Source organism: Pseudomicrostroma glucosiphilum (assembly GCF_003144135.1).
Source record: "Pseudomicrostroma glucosiphilum strain MCA 4718 unplaced genomic scaffold BCV69scaffold_8, whole genome shotgun sequence".
Taxonomy (NCBI): domain Eukaryota; kingdom Fungi; phylum Basidiomycota; class Exobasidiomycetes; order Microstromatales; family Microstromataceae; genus Microstroma; species Microstroma glucosiphilum.
This window is the reverse complement of record NW_020289920.1, coordinates 675403-692704: the sequence shown is the minus strand read 5'-3', so window position 1 is coordinate 692704 and position 17302 is coordinate 675403. Positions and strand designations below refer to the sequence as shown.

General features: G+C 57.0%; 6 protein-coding genes across 6 annotated transcripts; 2 read left to right on the top strand and 4 right to left on the bottom strand.

The window, feature by feature from the left end:
- Nucleotides 1-137: 137 nt before the first annotated feature.
- Nucleotides 138-3313, bottom strand: BCV69DRAFT_210108 (hypothetical protein). The gene has a single exon (XM_025489743.1). It carries the CDS (start codon nucleotides 3130-3132, stop codon nucleotides 400-402), a length of 2733 nt encoding a protein of 910 aa, XP_025347600.1. The 5' UTR covers nucleotides 3133-3313; the 3' UTR covers nucleotides 138-399.
- A 297-nt stretch (nucleotides 3314-3610) lies between these two features.
- On the bottom strand, nucleotides 3611-4072 carry BCV69DRAFT_238268 (hypothetical protein; the record flags this gene model as incomplete). The annotated part of the gene is made up of 1 exon (XM_025489958.1): nucleotides 3611-4072. A coding segment is annotated over one exon (462 nt), but the record flags the coding sequence as incomplete, so codon positions are not given.
- A 679-nt stretch (nucleotides 4073-4751) lies between these two features.
- On the top strand, nucleotides 4752-6243 carry BCV69DRAFT_209920 (hypothetical protein). Its single transcript, XM_025489741.1, has one exon. It carries the CDS (start codon nucleotides 4868-4870, stop codon nucleotides 5948-5950), a length of 1083 nt encoding a protein of 360 aa, XP_025347598.1. The 5' UTR covers nucleotides 4752-4867; the 3' UTR covers nucleotides 5951-6243.
- BCV69DRAFT_209738 (hypothetical protein) lies at nucleotides 6211-11464 on the bottom strand. Its single transcript, XM_025489740.1, has 2 exons — nucleotides 10473-11464; nucleotides 6211-10378 (listed from the first exon to the last, which is right to left on the bottom strand). The coding sequence occupies exons 1-2, from the start codon at nucleotides 11099-11101 to the stop codon at nucleotides 6472-6474; spliced, it is 4536 nt and encodes a 1511-aa protein (XP_025347597.1). The 5' UTR covers nucleotides 11102-11464; the 3' UTR covers nucleotides 6211-6471.
- Nucleotides 11465-12562: 1098 nt separating this feature from the next.
- On the bottom strand, nucleotides 12563-14413 carry BCV69DRAFT_294135 (DLIC-domain-containing protein). The gene is made up of 3 exons (XM_025493864.1): nucleotides 13931-14413; nucleotides 13552-13860; nucleotides 12563-13474 (listed from the first exon to the last, which is right to left on the bottom strand). The coding sequence occupies exons 1-3, from the start codon at nucleotides 14337-14339 to the stop codon at nucleotides 12720-12722; spliced, it is 1473 nt and encodes a 490-aa protein (XP_025347596.1). The 5' UTR covers nucleotides 14340-14413; the 3' UTR covers nucleotides 12563-12719.
- BCV69DRAFT_210088 (hypothetical protein) lies at nucleotides 14262-15855 on the top strand. Its single transcript, XM_025489742.1, has 2 exons — nucleotides 14262-15448; nucleotides 15570-15855. The coding sequence occupies exons 1-2, from the start codon at nucleotides 14600-14602 to the stop codon at nucleotides 15717-15719; spliced, it is 999 nt and encodes a 332-aa protein (XP_025347595.1). The 5' UTR covers nucleotides 14262-14599; the 3' UTR covers nucleotides 15720-15855.
- Nucleotides 15856-17302: the final 1447 nt, after the last annotated feature.

Here is a 17302-nt window from a genome sequence, read left to right as displayed (position 1 = left end):
GGAAGCGCCATGATTGGTCTGGAGGGAAAGTGGAACCGTCAATGCCATGCCCCATGCCTCACTTCACACTCCACACTTCGCCTCTGCGTTGGCCTATCGTGCTATGCGCCCAATACCCTCCACGGACGATCTTCCAGTCACAGTCACACGAAAAGTAGTGTATGGTACATGACATGACATTCCATGGATCTGGATCTGGGTCTGGATATAGATGATCAGCAGCACTACTAGCTGGGCGCTGGCGTGACAGTGTGAGTTAGCCTTCAACGACTTCTGCAGAGTGGTAGTCGATGTAGACATCTACGGACATGATCAAATAAGGTAGCGTCAAGATGGGGTAGATACATCTCATACCAGGGGGTTGCAGTGCACCGCTACGAGCAGTCCTGAGGGGCTGGATCAGCAGCTTCCCTGAGGAGGGATCCCCTCACACTCTCCTCTCAATTCCGTCATCTCCTCACCTGCCTTGCAATCCTGCGCTGCCTCAACCTCCCTCCCGATAACGATGCCCAACCCAATCAGATTCGCGTCCGCGTCCGCGTCCGCGTTCGTGATCGCCGTCACCTTGGAGCAGCCCGAGTCAACGCGCGCCCTCTGTGCCCTTCCAAGCGCAGGAGGAGGCGGGAGCGGTGTAGTGACCATCTCATCCTCCCCTTCGCGCGGGAGGGACAGGGAGAAGAGGGCCAGCCCCTCCTTTTGCTTTTGCTTGCCGGTTTGGTTGTCGCTTTGAGTTGGAGAGGAGAAGGAGGAGGAGGATCTGAGAAGAGGAGTGCTCTGCTCAAGAGCAACGGGAAGATCAGAAGTCAAATCTAAATCGCATTGCTGCTCCTCTTCGTGCTGAGCTACGTCTCCAGACTGATTTCCGAGCTGAGATCCAGGTATAAGTGTGCGCTGTCTCTCTCCCAGTCTACCCGAGTCCCCTGTACCCTCTACAGGCAAGCCAAGACATTCGAGGACCTCACTGAAGAGGGGTGAGGGACGAGGGGGCCTAGTAGTACTTGCGGAGCTGCCGCTATCTGACGAACCGCAGGCGGAACCGATGCGAGGCGTGAAGTCAGGATCAGTCTGCTGGACGAGAGAGGCTGAGCTGGCAATGAGGGTGGCGGTCGGGCTTGAAGGGAGAGGAGGGGAGTCGCTGAACGCTTGTGAGCCTAGTGCGCTTGAGTGCATCATACCGCTGTTGATGTCATTGCCGTCGCCAGCAGCTTCAGCCTGAGCCGGCCCAGGCGTCCCGTCTCTCCCAGTGAGAAAGGGAATCGTCCCAATCCCCCAGCTGTAGCCCGCCAGCCTCAAGCTCTCATCAAAAGATTCATCCGAGAGGGCGCTATTGATCTGGCTCTCCAGCTCTTCGAGAGGTGTAGAGAGGAAAGTAGCTGAAAAGTTCGACGGAGTCGTCGTCGTGAGGCCCAGTGCGCTTGCGCTCCTTGCAGCTCCAGATCCACTGACAGTGTGCTCGGCACGGCTGGAGCTATCGGCGGTACTTCTCCTGCTAACCGGTGCACTTCGAGACTGATCTCTGTAGTGCGCACGAGGAGGAGTGGAGCATCGCGGAAGGGGCGGACTGTCCAGACTGGCGACATGGTCTGGGTGATGAGCCATGACATAGTTGTAGTGACTATCGCTGAATGAGCGCTTGTGCACTAGGGAGATGGGCCGCTGGTTTGGAAGAGAAGCACCGGACTGCAGAGCCGTGTCGCTGGGAGTGAAAGGTGGGATCAGAGCCGGGGATGAGGCGGAAGCCCAAGGTCGATGGATGGGGAGGATACGTTGCCCGACTCGTCGCGGTGACACCGGTGTTCGGAGACCGACGCCATTGTCGTACGGCGCTCGGGTCTCAGCGAGCGACTCAGCGGAACTGATAGGCACGTCCTCTTCCGTTGTTGACCTCATCGGTAGAGGATCAGAGGCGACTCGACTCAGTGGTGCAAAAGTAGGCGGGGCGCGTCTTGCCGGCATGCTGGCACATGAGAAGATGCTCAATCGTCGGTCCATGTGTCCTTCGACTCGTGAGATGGGCAAGCTGAACAGATCAACATTGCTAGTGTCGAGCTCTGTATCGTCCTGTCGCAACGGCTGAAGATCTTCGAGGCTCTGGTCGACCTCGTCGACGTCAACGTCGGTCTCCTCGTGGCTCGCACCACACACTGTCGTAGCAGTGGTAGCCGAAGTGGGAGTATTTGGTGGCACTGGTGCTTGACGCTCAGACTCAGTAGGAGGAGATACCACCAAAGTCGGTACAGGGACGACCGGCGCCGCTAGGCGTCTCGCCAAATTAATCAGTCTGTCGGCCGAGAGAGCCGCTTCAGCCTCTCGTCGTAGTTGAGCACGATAGGCAAGATTGTAGAGGTGGTGCGCGGGCTGTATGAAGTTGTGACGAGCTCTGGCTCTTTCCTCCACGAGATCACGGTGGATTGCAGCTGCAAGACTAAGCAGGGAGAAGAAGCCGTCGTTGCGTGATTGCTCGCGTCTTGCTTCGTTTTGGGGAGGGGCTTCATCTTGGCCAGAAGCTTGGGCGGCAGAGGCAGCAGCTACCTCCTGGGCGGCTGAAGTCGCTACTTGTGTCGCTGCCGTAACCGTAGCTGCCGCAAAGGTCGCAACGACTGAGGCCAAAGGAGGGGGCTGTTCCGAGACGGGCAAGGCAGAGGTGCTCTGAGACATTCCAATGTTGTCTGTAAGGTTTTGGTGATCTTCTCGGACTGCCTCGATGACATTGTTCTCTAACGAGCTGGAGCTGTGCTCCATCGGAGGTAGAGACATAGCAGCGATCGGGACATAGTCTTCCACAGAGATGGAATATGGCTTGGAGTCGACCTGGGCCTCATCATCTTCCTCTTCGATTGATGTCAGTCTGCCGAGGAGATCGTCACTGGTCCAGAGAGGGTTGACATGAGCGAGGGCGTCTTTGATCGGAGAAGTGGGCGGTACGACGTCATCGTCCAATCCAGAGTCTGAACTGTCGATTTGATACACCTCATTGCGCTTGTCAGAAAAAGAGACCTTCTTGCGAGGACGTGGAGGGGATAGATATACAAGAACGAATGAAGCCGATGCCGTGAGGAAACCACTGAAGCTTGAAGAGCAGGCGCTTAAGATGAGAGCCACAAGGGCCAGGCTGAGCAAAGGGGGAGGCATATTGCGGAGACTATCGAGCGATGATGGCCAGAGGTTCCAGGTGAGAAGCTCCGGGCTTGGTACGGCTTGGGCTCGAGGATGGCTGAAAGTTCTGAGGAGGAGTAGAGGCGAGTAGTGTTGAGGGAGTAGTGTATATGAATGAGGGGAGGGCGGCAGGGATGGTAGGGGAGAGGAGAGGAGTCGGAGGTGGTGCCGCCGATTCCACCTGAAGACAAGGGAGGTGTCCCTCTGACCGAGCCTCGGACAGGCGTGTCCACTAGCCTACATTCGACCGGACTTGCGACACATCACCCACACCTCTTCGTCTGCAGTACCTCGCGGCAGCCTGCAGGTGGTCGCGATGCGCTGCCTCTCTTGCAGGTCATTTCCTCAATAGCACACTAATCATCATCCTCTTGTACTTTGCAATCAGCTTGTCCCCTTCAAGAGCGAGCCAATGTCGCCGCAGGCCCTCTCCCACCACACGTCCTTCCACGGGCACCGTCCCTCTCCAAAGTGTCCACCACCCAACTGCACATGTCAGTCCGAGTAGTCCGCCTGCAACGACCTGGCGCGTTGTATGCACGCCTAGCGCTACACGGGACCACATGACGAGTGGGGGAAAGACAACTAGGAAGAGCGTGGAAGCCATCTCGAGCGGGGTGAGCGCTGACAGGCCTCCCTTCTCGCCCAGCGCAACACGATGAGCAACTCCAAGGACGACATAGGAGCACAGGAACGTGACTGTAGAGCTGTGCGTCGACGGCAGTCCGAAGGTGCGCGTCACTGCCGACTTGTCCGGTCTGGGATCACGAATGATCATCTTGAGGATCTTGGCAATGGTGGACGTCACGAGGGCACCCGCAACAAAGAAGACGCTTTCAGCGCGGGCGGTCCAAAGAACTCCCACGGCGGTGACGATTGTAGTCCAGCCTTGGGTGTACCGCAGCATACGAAGGAGGTAGCCTGCGCCTTCTGTTGAGGACTGCGTTGCTCGGAAGAGAGGGTGACCCCGATTGTTGTGCGATTTGGGGATTGGCGTGGGCGAGGGAGACGCGCTGGAAGGTGTACCGGCCGCAGTGGGCCGCTTCTTGAGCGAGGACGACGTTGTGGACGACATTCTGGGGTGAAGTCTTCGTCCCTCTACAGGTCTCAGATGGTGTTGGTCTGTTAGTGAGAGTAGGCGCTACCAATTCGGAAGGACGCGATTCCGCTTGCCGAGCACAGGTCGCCGTGGAGTCGCCTTGACCATCGGACCGGAAGCAAGGCGAAGAAGAGAGTGGCTCGTGCTCCTCGCTCCTCTCCGCCAAGGTGGTGAAGGGTGTACGTGAGTCATACCAGAACAAAAAGTTGCGGATCAAAAAGAGCAGACGAGGTCATGCTCACACGCATCTACCGTACACTCGTACCAGAGGAACAGCCGCATCCGCAGCCGCTTTCATCGCCATCGTCGACGTCCAACAGTATTCCCGCATCTGCAGAGCAACCCCCACCCTACGTCGACTGCCCCCTCTGTCGTCTGACCGGCACAGCAACACTCGGCCTTCTTTCAGCTGGAGCATTCAAGGAGGCCTACACCCTACACAACGCCCCTCGGTCACCCCCCATCTCCAATCCCAGGGGAAGAGTCCTCTTCCTAGCAAGTGCAGGAGCAGCCTTCGCAGGAGGAGCCGTCTGGAGGTGGTATCTCTACCCAACACCTCAAGAGCAAGCAAAGGTGGCCACCAGTGCTCAGGACAGCTGATCCAACGCCACCATGTCCTCCCTTCCTATGCCTGCACTAGATCATCTCATCCACCTCCACCCGAGCGTTGCCGCCATGGAATCGAGCATCGCCCTCTACTCCTCCCTGGGCTTCCTCGTCACCCGCGGAGGGAACCACGCCGACCTCCTCACCACGAACGCCCTAATCGTACTCCCCGACGGAGTCTACATCGAGCTCATTGCCTTTCTCGAGTACGAGGCAGAGGGAGTGGATAGAGGAGGGGAAACGAGGCAAGAGTGGCAGCTCAGGAGGGAGCAGCATTGGTGGAGTGGCAAGAAGGAAGGGTGGATCGATTGGTGTCTTGCTGGTGGAGTGGCCGATGGGCAGGTGGAAGCGAGTAACGCTAGAGCTCAGGAGCAGGCCCAACCTCTACTTCCAACTTCGACGACAGGTGCCACCTCACCAGGTCTGTACAAGTCCCCACGAGCAGGTGGTCGTACCACTCTCCGTGGCGACCAAATCAAGTGGAAGGTCACCTTCCCAGACGACGCACTCACGTCCTATGCACTCCCCTTCTGGTGCGAAGACGTCACTCCACGCTCGCTCCGCGTACCGTCGCTGTCACTCGAGGACGAGGGGAGTGCTCAGAATCACACTCGCAGCCCAAAGAGGAGCGCACACCCTAATGGTGCACTCGGTATTCACTCCCTCCTCTTCCTCTTCAACGATGACGATGACGAGGAGGAACGCTTCGAAGAGGCAGTAAAGGCTTGGTCGCTCCTCCTGCCAAGGGAGAGCCAGTCTGACTCTGACTCTGACTCTACCTTTCTCCTCTCCACGCCCTCCGCTGCCGAGCATGGAAGTCAATCAAGGACAACGTCGAGCTCTGCACCGATCAAAGTACAAGCGAGGCACGCTCAAACGAAGGCAGAGCGGGACTGGCTTGCTCAATGTGGGGGAACGGGCGCACTTTACGAAGTTGAACTGAGACTACAGCGGGAAGGGGAGGTGGATCGCACTGCCTCGTCTTCTTCTAGGAGACTTCAAGAGGCTGGGGAAAGGTTTGAGCGATTGAGATCTGAGCGAGAGCGAGAGCTGGGGCTGGGAAGGATGAAGTTTTGGTACGTCGCATGAGTGGTAGAGGGTGGGTGGGACAAGTGGGGCAGGAGTGTGCACAGGGGGAGAGGGATCGAAGGAAAGAAGGAACGAAGCTTAACCGTCACGCCAGAGAGCAGAGCAGAGCAGAGCAGAGCAGAGCAGAGCAGAGCAGAGCAGAGCAGAGCAGAGCAGAGCAGAGCAGAGCAGAGGAGAGCAGAGCAGAGGAGAGCAGAGGAGAGCAGAGGAGAGCAGAGGAGAGCAGAGGAGAGCAGAGCAGAGCAGAGGAGAAGGTCTCGCATTGTACAATTATAAGAGAGAATCAAAAACGTTCAAGGGCATCACACACTAACTCAATCAACTGATCAATCAAAAGAAAGGAAGGTGGGAAAGAAGGAGAGTCGTGACAGGAAACAGGAGTACAAATCCAAAAAGAGAAGCGATAAAGTATAGTGTGGTGTAGCGTAGCGTAATGTAGTGTAATATGGAAAGAAAGAAAGAAAAGCAATCGACCCATCTATACACGCAGCGAAGCGAAGCGCCCTCGAAGTTATTCATCATCATCCCCTCCCCACTCCAGCAGGTCCAGGTCCAGGTCCAGGTCCACCAACCGCTCCCACTCCTGCACCAGCCGCTCCAGCCAACCCTCCCATCCCCGCAGCCGCAGCGCTCGCCACTCCTCCTCCAATCTTGGGAACATACCCCAGTAGGCTCTTTACCGAAAGGGGTCCAGTGGAGAACATTGCCAAGAGGAGTGCTAGGATGAGACAGGGTAGCCAGAACCACTTGAGCATCCAGTCGTCTTCGACTCCCATTGTTGTTGATGTTGTTGAGGTCGAAGAAGAGGGCGAGGAGGAGGTTGGGGGAGAAGAGGTGGAGGAGGAGGGCAAAGTAGGAGAAGGAGCAGAAGAGGGGGAGGAGCGACGGGAGGATCTTCGGTGCTTCAGTGGAGCGGAAGTCGAAGCGGTGCCTGGTGTTGCAGTTGCCGAAGTAGAAGTCGAAGAAGCACTCGACGGGCCAGCCTGACCAGTCGAGGCAGTCTCCTCTCTCGTGTTCTCTCCTAGCTCTGCACTTGTCCCTTCCTGATCCACAGCCTCAGAGAGCGTAGCAGTAGCCGTCTCATATGCCGGCGGCGGAGCGATATGGCCTGCAGAAAGTCTCCAAGTGTTCGTCTCGTCGAGAATATGTCTCCACAATGTCGTGAGACGAGAAGTCTCCTCGTGCTCATCAGCATGAGCCAGCGCGTCCTCACTGACTTTCTGACTTTTACCACCCTCTGCAGCAGCAGAGCCTTCTCCGCTGGTTGCGCTACCGCTGCTGCTGACCCAATTGCGCAGGCTAGGAGGAGCAGGCATCGTCATCTGGAAGACGGCCACGGCTTGCATGCGTTGCTGCAGCGAGTGTGGCAGCAGTCGATCCGTGACGTCCAAGAAGCTCACTCCACCGGGAAGCTTGTTGGCGAGAATGCGCAGAGCGTGATTGCTAGCGAGCGGTCCACGCTTTTCACTCTTCTCCTTCTCGTCCAGCTTGGCAGGGGAGAGCTTCTTGTCCAGACTCGTCATTCCCAAATCGAGTGCCAGAGGGCTTGTGACTGCTCGTGGCGTAGAGTCAGACGAGTCCATGACGCCCGTTTCTACGTCGTCTTCCTCGCTCTCTTCCTCTTCCTCCTCACTGCTACTCCAATCGTCATCCGCATCCGCAACGTCCTCGGCCTCTTCACTCTCTGAGTAAGAGCTGATGGTATCATCATCACCATCGTATCCGCCGCCTCCAGAGTACCCTTGGAGAGTACCGCTCTGCTGAATTGCCGAGTCCCTCAACATCCTCTCGATCTCAGGATAGTCTTGACGGATGGTAAAGTCGAATGGACTCTGACCAGAATGCGATGTCCTCAGACTTCTAGCGCCATGGTTGAGGAGGATGCGAGCTACCGTAGTGCGGCCAGTGAGAGCAGCAAGGTGCAGGGCAGTGTAGCCTCCTCGGTCCCGTGCATCGACGGGACAACCGAGGGCGAGGAGCTTAGAGGCAAGCCTGTGGAAACCGAGGATGACGGCCAGATGTAGGAGCGTGTGTCCACTCGAGTTGGCGAGGCGAATGGCATCCTCACGGCGCGGCATACCAGTGTCAACTTCCAGTAGCGAGAGGAAGTTGATAATGGTATCCTGGAAGCTCGACGTCGAGGTTCCTTCTCCCAGACTGCCGTGCGAGCTAGTCTGTGCAGCAGCTGCGAAGACGCCTGCGATCGCGTTGCGCCCATTCGTGCCCAGCTGATGCTGCTGAGCGCCCCCAGAGTACTGCTGACCTCCATTCGCTGCTCCCGAGCCTCCTTGTCCAGTGGCCAGGAGACGAAGTGCAATCTCCCGAGGCACCTGCATCGTCCTTGTCTGCTGGAAGCCCACCACCTGCAACGCTAGCTCCATCAGCTGAGTGTCGGACTTGTCGACATACGTGAAGAGCTGTAGTGCACCTTGTGGCCTCGGCTGGACGTAACCACTGTTGAGCTCCTCTGCAGTCTTGATGGTCACAGCTACCGGTCCAGGACTGGGGCTGGGTGGCAGGACACAGAGTAGCGCATTGGAAGCCCATACCCTCGTCGAGCTGGCAGCAATGTCGCCAAAGAAGCACGTCATGCCCTCGGCGAAGTTGTCTCCGAGGATCGTCACTTCGACACCACCAGTGGTCGGACCTTCGCCAGGAATGACCTTTGAAATTGTGGCAAGTGGCTGCGCTGGCTCAGTCGGTTGTGGCATTTGAGCTTGATGTTGCTGCATGTCAGACCCCATTGGCATAACCCCAGAAAGCTGAGGCATAAAGCCCTGATGACCAAGAAGAGCAAGCATCTGTTGCGCAATGGCAGGATGAGTGAAGTCGAAGTTGGGCAGACTGAGAGGATTTGTCATGAGCGTATCGGGGGAAATGGAGCCCTCGGCGAGCAAAGAATTAAAGTCTGGATGTGTTTGTGGCTGCTGTTGCACCTCGGGAGAAGCAATGCGGCTCGTATCCGCATTGGTGACGGCTCCAGAATTCACCAGGCTTGCTCTCTCGTTACCGATGGCAGCGAGCATCTGCACCAGATCTGGTTGAGGCTCATCCTTCCCAACGTCTTCGACCGTATCCAATGTGGAGCCGCCATTGCTGCTGAGGGCAGTCATGCCGAAGCCGCCAACTCCAGAGGCAGAGCGCCGTTGCGAATCATACGGTTTCGGCCGGCTCTTTTTGACCTTGTGCCTATTTGCCCCACCTGCCGTTCCGTTCTCATTACCATCGTACGAGTTCGCCCGACTGCGATCGAAGGACGTCGCTGAGCGACTGCGCCTCTGCTGTTCGGAGGTATCGGCATCGTCCCCATTGGGCGCAGCATTGCTATTTGCCGCTGCATCCCGCCTGAACCTCTCCAGAGCAGCTGACGATTTGTGATCGTCAGTGATCATGATAGCAGGAGTCGACCCGCAAGCGACTGTCTTGCCCTTCCAATTCCGCATGGTGAACAAAATGCAGAAGCCCAACTTCTCCTTGTGGTGGCGGCAGTAGCAGGTGATTCGCGTGGGCAGCTCAGCGTGTCCATCCTTGAACTCGATGTAGTCGCCGCAATTGAAGAGGATGATCCGCTTTGCTTCCTCGTGAGTGAGCCTCTCGGCTGCCAATTCGGCTGCTTTGGGGTCTTGAGGGTCGATGCCAAGCTTGCGCATCTCCTCCTCTGTGGGTAGCGGCCCAGTCTTTGCCTTGCAGCTCTTTCTCCTATCTGCTCGCTTCTTCTCTCGCTCGCTGCAACCAGTGCAGGCAAAAGCGCGCTGGTGGGGCGGCGAGGCATTGACCACGGCTACATCAAGGTAGAGAGTCTTCTCTTTGGGGATGTCACCGATGCTCTGCTGATTCTTCTTCGTCTTGCGCTTGGTAGCGCTCAGCGGGGGTAGCTTGAGATGAGAGTAGCTGCCGATGCGCTCCCATGCAGCTACGTCCTCCGATGACCCCTTGCCAGAAGAAAGTGGTCTCACGAGCTCGAGATGAGCCTTGATCTGGGTCTCCACTCTCGACTTGGCACCACGGGCGGGAATGCCATGTACATGGATCTGCAGGTCTGCGAGACTATCCGCGTCAGGTCTTGACACGACCGCTGCAGAGAGCGAGACTTCTCCATCGGAGCTCGCCGAACCTCCATGACTCTCCCGTCTAGCAGTCTTGATCATGCTCGCCGCCTTGGCAGCATCGATGGAGCCTCGTCTTGATGTGCTGGCCGAGGCTGAAGTAGTTGCGCGAGGCGACCATGCTGGGGTTGCAGAGGCCGTGACAGCTGCAGGGGTAGGGCATCCATCTGACTGCTGCTCAGTCTTGATGTTGGTCGTGCTTGTCGTGGACGAAGTCGACGCAAAGCTGTTAGGAATCTGCATAGCTCCAAAGGCGGATGAAAGATGCGACGAACGGGGAGGCGGCGAGCCACTGTATTCTGAGGTGCGAGTGGATGGAGGTCTAAAAGGGGCGGTGAGAGGTCAGGGACAAAGTGATCAGCGCAAAGACAACGCGAGGAAGCGAGCGGCCATAGTTGCTCGTCGATGTTACTCACCCGAAGCTGTTTTCATCGATGATGGAATCGAACATCTGCTCATCATTGATGTGCTCATCTGCCCATGGCGTTCCATTGCTATATGCCTTCATGGGGGCCGTCATGTGGCCACCATTGACATTGCTCATCCTCTGCGAAGCGGCTCTCATCTCCTTTGCCTCATCATTGGTGGGTGAGGCAAAGACAGAGGAGGACATGGCCGGCGAAGCGCTGATGGAAAAGTTGTTGTGTGAGGTAGACATGGCGGGCGATGCTAGGTAGCCGCCACTGGATTGGCTGAAGCTACGCTCATTGGCACTGCTAAAGGAAGCAAAGTCCATGTCGTCGTCTGCAAATCCTCTACGGGAACCTGCAAAGCTGTCGTCCGAGGTAGAAGCCCAGGGACTCATGGCTTGGTGGTAGCTGGATCCACCGAGACCCGGCTTTGAGCTACCTGCTGCCTTGGAAGAGGAGGAAGAGGATGCCGAGTGGGCCCTACCGCCCGCTACGGACGAAGGTGAGGAGCCGTCGTCAGAAGAGCCCGAGGCGGTGAGGCCTGGTGGGCTGTCCTCGTTGAAGGCAGTCCTGCTGGATGTGGAAGTGATGTGAGGATGGTAAAAGGGCGAGTGGACCTCTGACGAGAGGGACATGGTCGATGTGGTGATGTCTACGGCCGCAGATGCGAACGAGACGAGAGTGGATGGTGAGAGGGAGGCAGTACTAGACCCAGATGTGGATGGTGTGGTTACTGCCAGATGTGGATGAAGAGGTAGTGGTGTGGCCTTGTGGTCCTGTCGTGCTCCGTGGTGATGCAAAGAGATGCGGGGCGGGAGGCAGCCAGGCACGGCGCGCTGTATTGCTCAGCCACCGTAGGCAGGCGCAGGTCCTTTTGAGAAATAGACTACGACGGGATCCAGGATGGGGCGCGGCGCGTCGCTCTCTCTTCGGTGGAGGTTAAAAGAAGAAGGAGTGGGTGGGTGGCGGCAAAGATGGCAATGGTGCAAATGGTAGCAAAGGGTGGATCAGACAAGAGATAGGCAGAGATCAGAGGCAGCAACAGATGGAGATGATAGCGGCACAAGTCATGGATGATAGGATCAGCCAAGGAGAGACCTGCCTGCCTGCCTTGGCTGCCTCTCAGGGGTGGGTGGGTAGGTAGGCCAGGCGGCAGTGCCTCTGTCGGAGATGGTGGCCGCCTGGAGGGTTTCTCTGCTGTTTCTGTGGTCCAGGCAGGCGTAAAGCGAAACTTGGCCAAGCGAACGGCAGCGCCGACGCGGGCGGGCGCGCCCCAAAGAATTGCAACCTGCACACGTACACGCACACGCCCACGCCACGCGCCACTGGCTGAGCCCTATCCTCCTGCGTTCCCACACTCCTCAGGGCCTGGGATGGTGGGCCCCTTCACCACGATGATCCGATCCTTCACTCCGAATCCCTTGTCCCGATCTCCTGCCACTACTCGGCGGACCCGATCGTAATCCAGCCCCGCCACCCCCACTTGAGCCTCCCGACTTTCCACGCAACACTGAGACAGCAGCATGGGTGGAGGAAGAAAACAAGTTGGGAAGCAAAGAGGGAGGGCATGGGCGGGAAGAGGGCCCAGGTCCGAAGTGTCAGTCATACTTGCAATACATCATCTCTCCTCGGGTACCACCTGCCTGAACTCACAGTCTTGGAAGAAAGTTTGCAACACCTCGCTCTGCTTTGTCGCACCAGGCGAAGGAGAAGGCGATTCTCGTGCGCTTCCCAGCATGGGAGAGTGAGGCGGGGCTCGACTGCTGCTGGACGTCGAAGATCCTCCTAAGCCGCCAGTGACAGTGGCAGCAGCCGAGGCAACAATGGACCGATGATCGCGGGACTCTCTGCGCGAAACCTTGGGTCGACTGCTGGATCCCACTTCGTCCGTTGAGCTCGAAGTTCCGCTTGGCGCACCCTCCTCTCTTAGTGCCAGACCCATAGCTCTTTCCACCGCCGGCCCAGACAGGCCGCCCGATTGCATGGGCCCAATGATGCTCCGTGCTGCGCCCCCATCATTCTCATCTCGGGGTGTAGGAGAGATCGAAGGACCTGAAGCAGACGACGAAGTTAGCGAGGGACGACCGAATCTTGCTCGAGGGTCAGCACTTGCGGATGCATCCTTTTGAAGGGAGGCGTAGTGCTGCGACAGGAAATCTTGTGCATCTGGCGGTTTGACCTGGCTAGCAGTCTGATTCGAAGTCTGCCAGAGCGAAGAAGCAAATGTCAGAATTGTGCTCAGAGACGAGACACTCATGCAAAACCTTTCGACCTCACCCTCTGGCCGTTCCAGTCACTTATGACATCCTCCCACAATCTGCAGGCACTTCCCCTCTCCCCACCGCCCTCTTCAGCATTGATCGCCTTTTCCATCTCACCAAGCTTAGTCTTTGGTAGCTTCTCCATTCTGCGCCTCTCTTCTACCTCACAGTCCTTCTCCCAGCCTTGCGCCGTAGAGCGAGGTGAGAAGCCGTCCCGCAGAGCTACAATCTTTCCCCAACTGTCCCAGCCAGACGGTACGAGGAGAACATCTCGTTCGATCGTCGAGGGAGCATGAGCAAAAGAGTAGCGTGATGTCGACGCTGACTGAGACGCATTGAGCGGCAGCAGCCTGTGTAGGAGGTACTGTCGCAGAACTGTAAAAGACGCGGGTCTGCTTTGCGCTGTGGAAAAGAGTGCAGCGCCATACTTGAGACAGATGGTACGCAGAACCTGTTGCGCGTAATCGAACTGCTCTTCCCGGAAATCTCTGTCTCTCTCAAGCTTGCCCAGCGTGTCCGACTTTGTCAGGACCACGACCATGCCGACTCCCAGATTGTCGTCCAGAACGCCCTCGTCGAGAGATACGCCTCTTACATCTCCCAGACCCACAGGTGCAGTCACCGGTACAATGACAGCTGCAGTACTCGTGTCTGCATTCTTGTCATCTTCAGAAGTGGTCGACTGAGTCGCAAGTGTGTGTAGAGTGGATGAGCTAGGGCCTGTATAAGAGCGGATCTGAGCTTCCACTGCAAGTCAAGAAAGACGGGACGAGGACTGTCAGTGACCGTCCTGAGCCTACCATGTGAGTTCAGGAAGACCTTACCAGCTTCCTTCATCTCTTGCAAAAATCCTTCTTGAGACCTTCTCATCCGGTCATCGCCTTGTCTGACGGCATCATTCACAACCTCCCTTATCACGCTGATCCAGGTCCGTAGCTCTTCCAGGAAAGCTTGAGGCCGCTCCCAGTCAAGAGTGATCACGAACAGGGAGTTCCCAATGGCGTCCAATGAAGACCGCTGCCGATCAAGGGAGCTAGACGCACTTTCCTTGGATCTGAAAGCGAATGGTAGGAGAGGTAGCAATGACTCGTCCGAAGACGATAAGGTGAAGAGCGAAAGCCGTGCAACGATGTCTGAAGAAATGAACCTCGATCAGCGGATCACGACCGGAGCCACTTATGTCGTTGCGATCTGAAGACTCACCTTCTCCCTCGTCATCTGGCACATCACAGTACCCGTATGCTAGACCCAGATCCCGCTTGCCTCGCGAATTGATCCGGGTCTTGTCCTCGAGTGTGGGAGAGTTATGTGTGGACGGGCCTGCCTCTCCCTCGAGAGCCTCAGCGTTGGGCTCGATGTAGCCACTAGGACAACGCTCCGCTAGACCTCGGATCAACGTAGACTTGCCACTCTGCGGCTCCCCGAGGATGACTACTGGACAGATGGGTGTTGAACGGGCGGTCTCTACAGAGGTGAGGATCTGTGACCATAAGTCTTCATTTGTGGATGCGCTTGTGAGTGCGCTGCCGGATCGACTCTTGGCTGCTTTCCCCGGGGTTTGGACGAGGCTGACATTCGGAGGGTATCCAGGAGACGATACGGCAGTCGTCATGATCAAATGACGATGCAGATGGGTATAATCGTACTGCTGATGAGAGGCAGAAAGGGGCGACGGTGATCGAGGCGTCGTGCTTTTGTGAGTGTATGGGCAGACGGACGTGCAGCGGAGCTTGAATGCAACCAACACTCTTCCGAGGCTGAGCCTCATTAAAGCCGAGCCGCGTACTCTTCCTGGTTCTCAGACTACCAGGGCCACCCGCTACCTCGCTCCGTCCCTCCTCTTTGATCACCTGGGCTGCACACTGAGGCGCTATGGGGGGCCAAGATGCTGACGCCTTTATGGCGGATCTCCTCAACGATATCGACTCGTCGCCCCTTCCCTCATCATCGGCCAGTCGCGCCAAGACGCCTGGTACGACGCGTATCAAACCCAGCCGCGATGCTCCTCGTGCACCACCTCTAGCTCTCGCAAGATCATCACAACACCATGCGTCGACATCTTCTGCTCCTTCACAGCAGTCTCAACAATCTTTCACGCCAGGGAAGTTGTCTCTTGGTCAGATCTCCAAGCTGGCGTTTCAGAAACCCGGATCGTCCTTACCGGGCGGACCCAGTCGCGCAGTAGCCAAACCCTCCGGCGGGCCTGCCGGTGCCTCAGCAGGAGGAGCTTTCGTCAAGGGCTCAGCCCAATGTCCTAACCCAAAGTCTCACCAGTCGTGGTCCAGTGGTACCTCCAGTGCTTCGTCACGTCTGCCGCCAGCTGCGCAACGACCAAAGGAGGCGCGCCCTACTCCTCCCGCTCAGAGCGTCTCAGTGAGAACGTTCGCCCATGCGAAGAGCGACAGTCAGATCCCTTTGGCCTCTGGTTACACATTCAATCCGCAAAAGGACTCAGCAGCGACGAAGCCGTCGCCCTCTCGCAAATTTCCAGACACTTTCGTCGATGATGATTCCTTCGCAAGTATGGGGGATGACGACGCGTGGATGGCTGACGTGGAAGAGGCTGCATTGGCAGCACCAGTGGCTCTCATCAAGAAGGAAGAGGAGGATTCCGTAGGGACGAAGGCGTCGAGTCCAGCTCCGGACAGCTCCGACAGCATGGTGAAGAGAGTGAGCCGAACCCAGAGTAAGCTCTGGGCTCAAAGAGCCAAGACTTCACAGGTGAGCAAGAGAAGAAAAGAATGCGTGTCTGTCTCGTATCCTGACATTCTTCTCTATGTTGACTCCCGTTTCCAACACTGACCCTGCAGCTGTCGCGATCTGCCCACCGCTCCTACATCAGGTGCCGGGTACTCGATGTTCGCGAATCGACCTACGACCACCCACTACCGAACTCCAGTCGTACCGTTCAACGCCCACAGAAGATCATATTTTGTGTGGAGAAGCCTCGGAGAGGCGCTCAATACAGAGAAGACGAAGCGCTCGAGGGTGAACTGCCCCTTGCAACCTGGGACGGTAGAGCTGAGGCGGCTCGCCATCGCAAGCTTGTCCTGAGGGAAGAGTGGACTGCAACAAGAGTGGCGGCAGGCAATTACATCCACTGCATCGGCCACTGGGCTGATGAATGTATCGATGAAGAGGATGAGAGAGTCGAGAGGGAGTGCTATCAGATACAGCTCGCAGCAGACGAGCAAAGGGAGCAGTGGCTTCGAGATCGAACAGCACCGCAGCCTGCTCCTCAGGTCGCCAGCGAAGTGGAGCAAATGATCAAGCCTTCAGCAAGTCCACCTCTACCTCCCTCTTCCTTCGACTCCGACGCGGACCTCTTCGCCAGTCTGGACGAGGACCTCCTAAAGGACGACCAGAACTTCGAAGCATGCCGCACTCGATCACAAAGGACGATACTCACAATGCACCTCCTCTCCTCCTCTCCTCTCTCGGACTCGCCTCACGCCGACAATCTCCTGATTTTACATCCGGACATCCTAGTGACTGCCACATCAGTCTGTGACGTGCCAACGTGCGTGCGAAAGCCTCTTGTCCGAGGCCGCATCAGCGGCACCGGTGCGGCGGACAAGATGAGTGAAGCTCTTGTCATGGGATGCATGCTTCACGAGGTTCTGCAAGCCTGCCTCACGGGTCAAGGCTTGCTTGATGACTCCCTGGTGCCCGACTTTGACGAGACAAGCCTGCAACCGTTCTTCGACATGCCATTCCCACTCCATTGGTATGGTCCAGGCAGGACGAACTTTTCTCTGCCATTTTTGGTAAAGCAGGTCAAATTGCAGGTGCTGCACAATCTCGACGGCCTCCTTTGCTGTGGTATGGAGACCTCAGCGGCAGAAGCTAAGCTTCTCGATCTCTGCCGACCCTTCGGCGAATTTAGCAAGAGATATCTCGAAGACACATTAGCGGTCACGAGAGCCGAGAATGGCAATTCAGCTGATGCTTTGCAGGGTCTTTTCAGAGGGGTCAATGGGATGCTTGAGACTGCAAGCGCATTCAAGGAGGATGCAACAGTCCTTGACTCGCGTACGACAGTGCCGACGCTGGCCAGGGTGACCCATGTCTTCGATGTGGAAGAAGAGATCTGGTCGCCCATGTACGGATTGAAGGGCAAGATGGATGTCAGCGTTGAGGTCGAGCTACAAGAGACCGAGGTCGAGAGGCCGGCCTGGCGAGGTGGCAACCACTTTGTTCCAGGTCAGCAACAAAGAGCGGGCACCGGACCAAGCATTCAGCAAGGACCGCAAAGGGGAGCTCAGGGTGGTTCTTTCTACCGCCGAACCCAATCCACTCCTACTACTGGTCCTGTGAGGCGGTCGGCAATGAATCGATACTCGTCGATCATGCCGATGGAGATCAAGACTGGCAGAAGCGTAGACGCTCTCGAGCATCGAGCACAGACGATGCTTTACACCTTGATGATGAGCGATCGCTACGGCACCAACGTCGATTCTGGTCTGCTTTACTATACTCGAAGCGGTGATATGCACCGAGTGCGAAGAACAAGAAACGAGGTTCGAGGGCTGATCGTCGGAAGGAATGAGCTAGCCTTCTGGATGAAGAGAGATA

Excerpts from the sequence above, each read along its gene's own strand:
- BCV69DRAFT_209738 (XM_025489740.1), bottom strand. The coding sequence starts at position 11,101 with ATGTCCCTCTCGTCAGAGGTCCACTCGCCCTTTTACCATCCTCACATC. Across the intron at positions 10,379-10,472 it reads ATCGATGAAAACAGCTTCGG|ACCTCCATCCACTCGCACCT; the intron begins GTGAGTAACATC and ends CGCCCCTTTTAG.
- BCV69DRAFT_294135 (XM_025493864.1), bottom strand. The coding sequence starts at position 14,339 with ATGACGACTGCCGTATCGTCTCCTGGATACCCTCCGAATGTCAGCCTC. Across the intron at positions 13,861-13,930 it reads GCCAGATGACGAGGGAGAAG|ACATCGTTGCACGGCTTTCG; the intron begins GTGAGTCTTCAG and ends TCATTTCTTCAG. Across the intron at positions 13,475-13,551 it reads GCAAGAGATGAAGGAAGCTG|TGGAAGCTCAGATCCGCTCT; the intron begins GTAAGGTCTTCC and ends CTTGACTTGCAG.
- BCV69DRAFT_210088 (XM_025489742.1), top strand. The coding sequence starts at position 14,600 with ATGGGGGGCCAAGATGCTGACGCCTTTATGGCGGATCTCCTCAACGAT. Across the intron at positions 15,449-15,569 it reads AAAGAGCCAAGACTTCACAG|GTGCCGGGTACTCGATGTTC; the intron begins GTGAGCAAGAGA and ends CTCCTACATCAG.
- BCV69DRAFT_210108 (XM_025489743.1), bottom strand. The coding sequence starts at position 3,132 with ATGCCTCCCCCTTTGCTCAGCCTGGCCCTTGTGGCTCTCATCTTAAGC.
- BCV69DRAFT_209920 (XM_025489741.1), top strand. The coding sequence starts at position 4,868 with ATGTCCTCCCTTCCTATGCCTGCACTAGATCATCTCATCCACCTCCAC.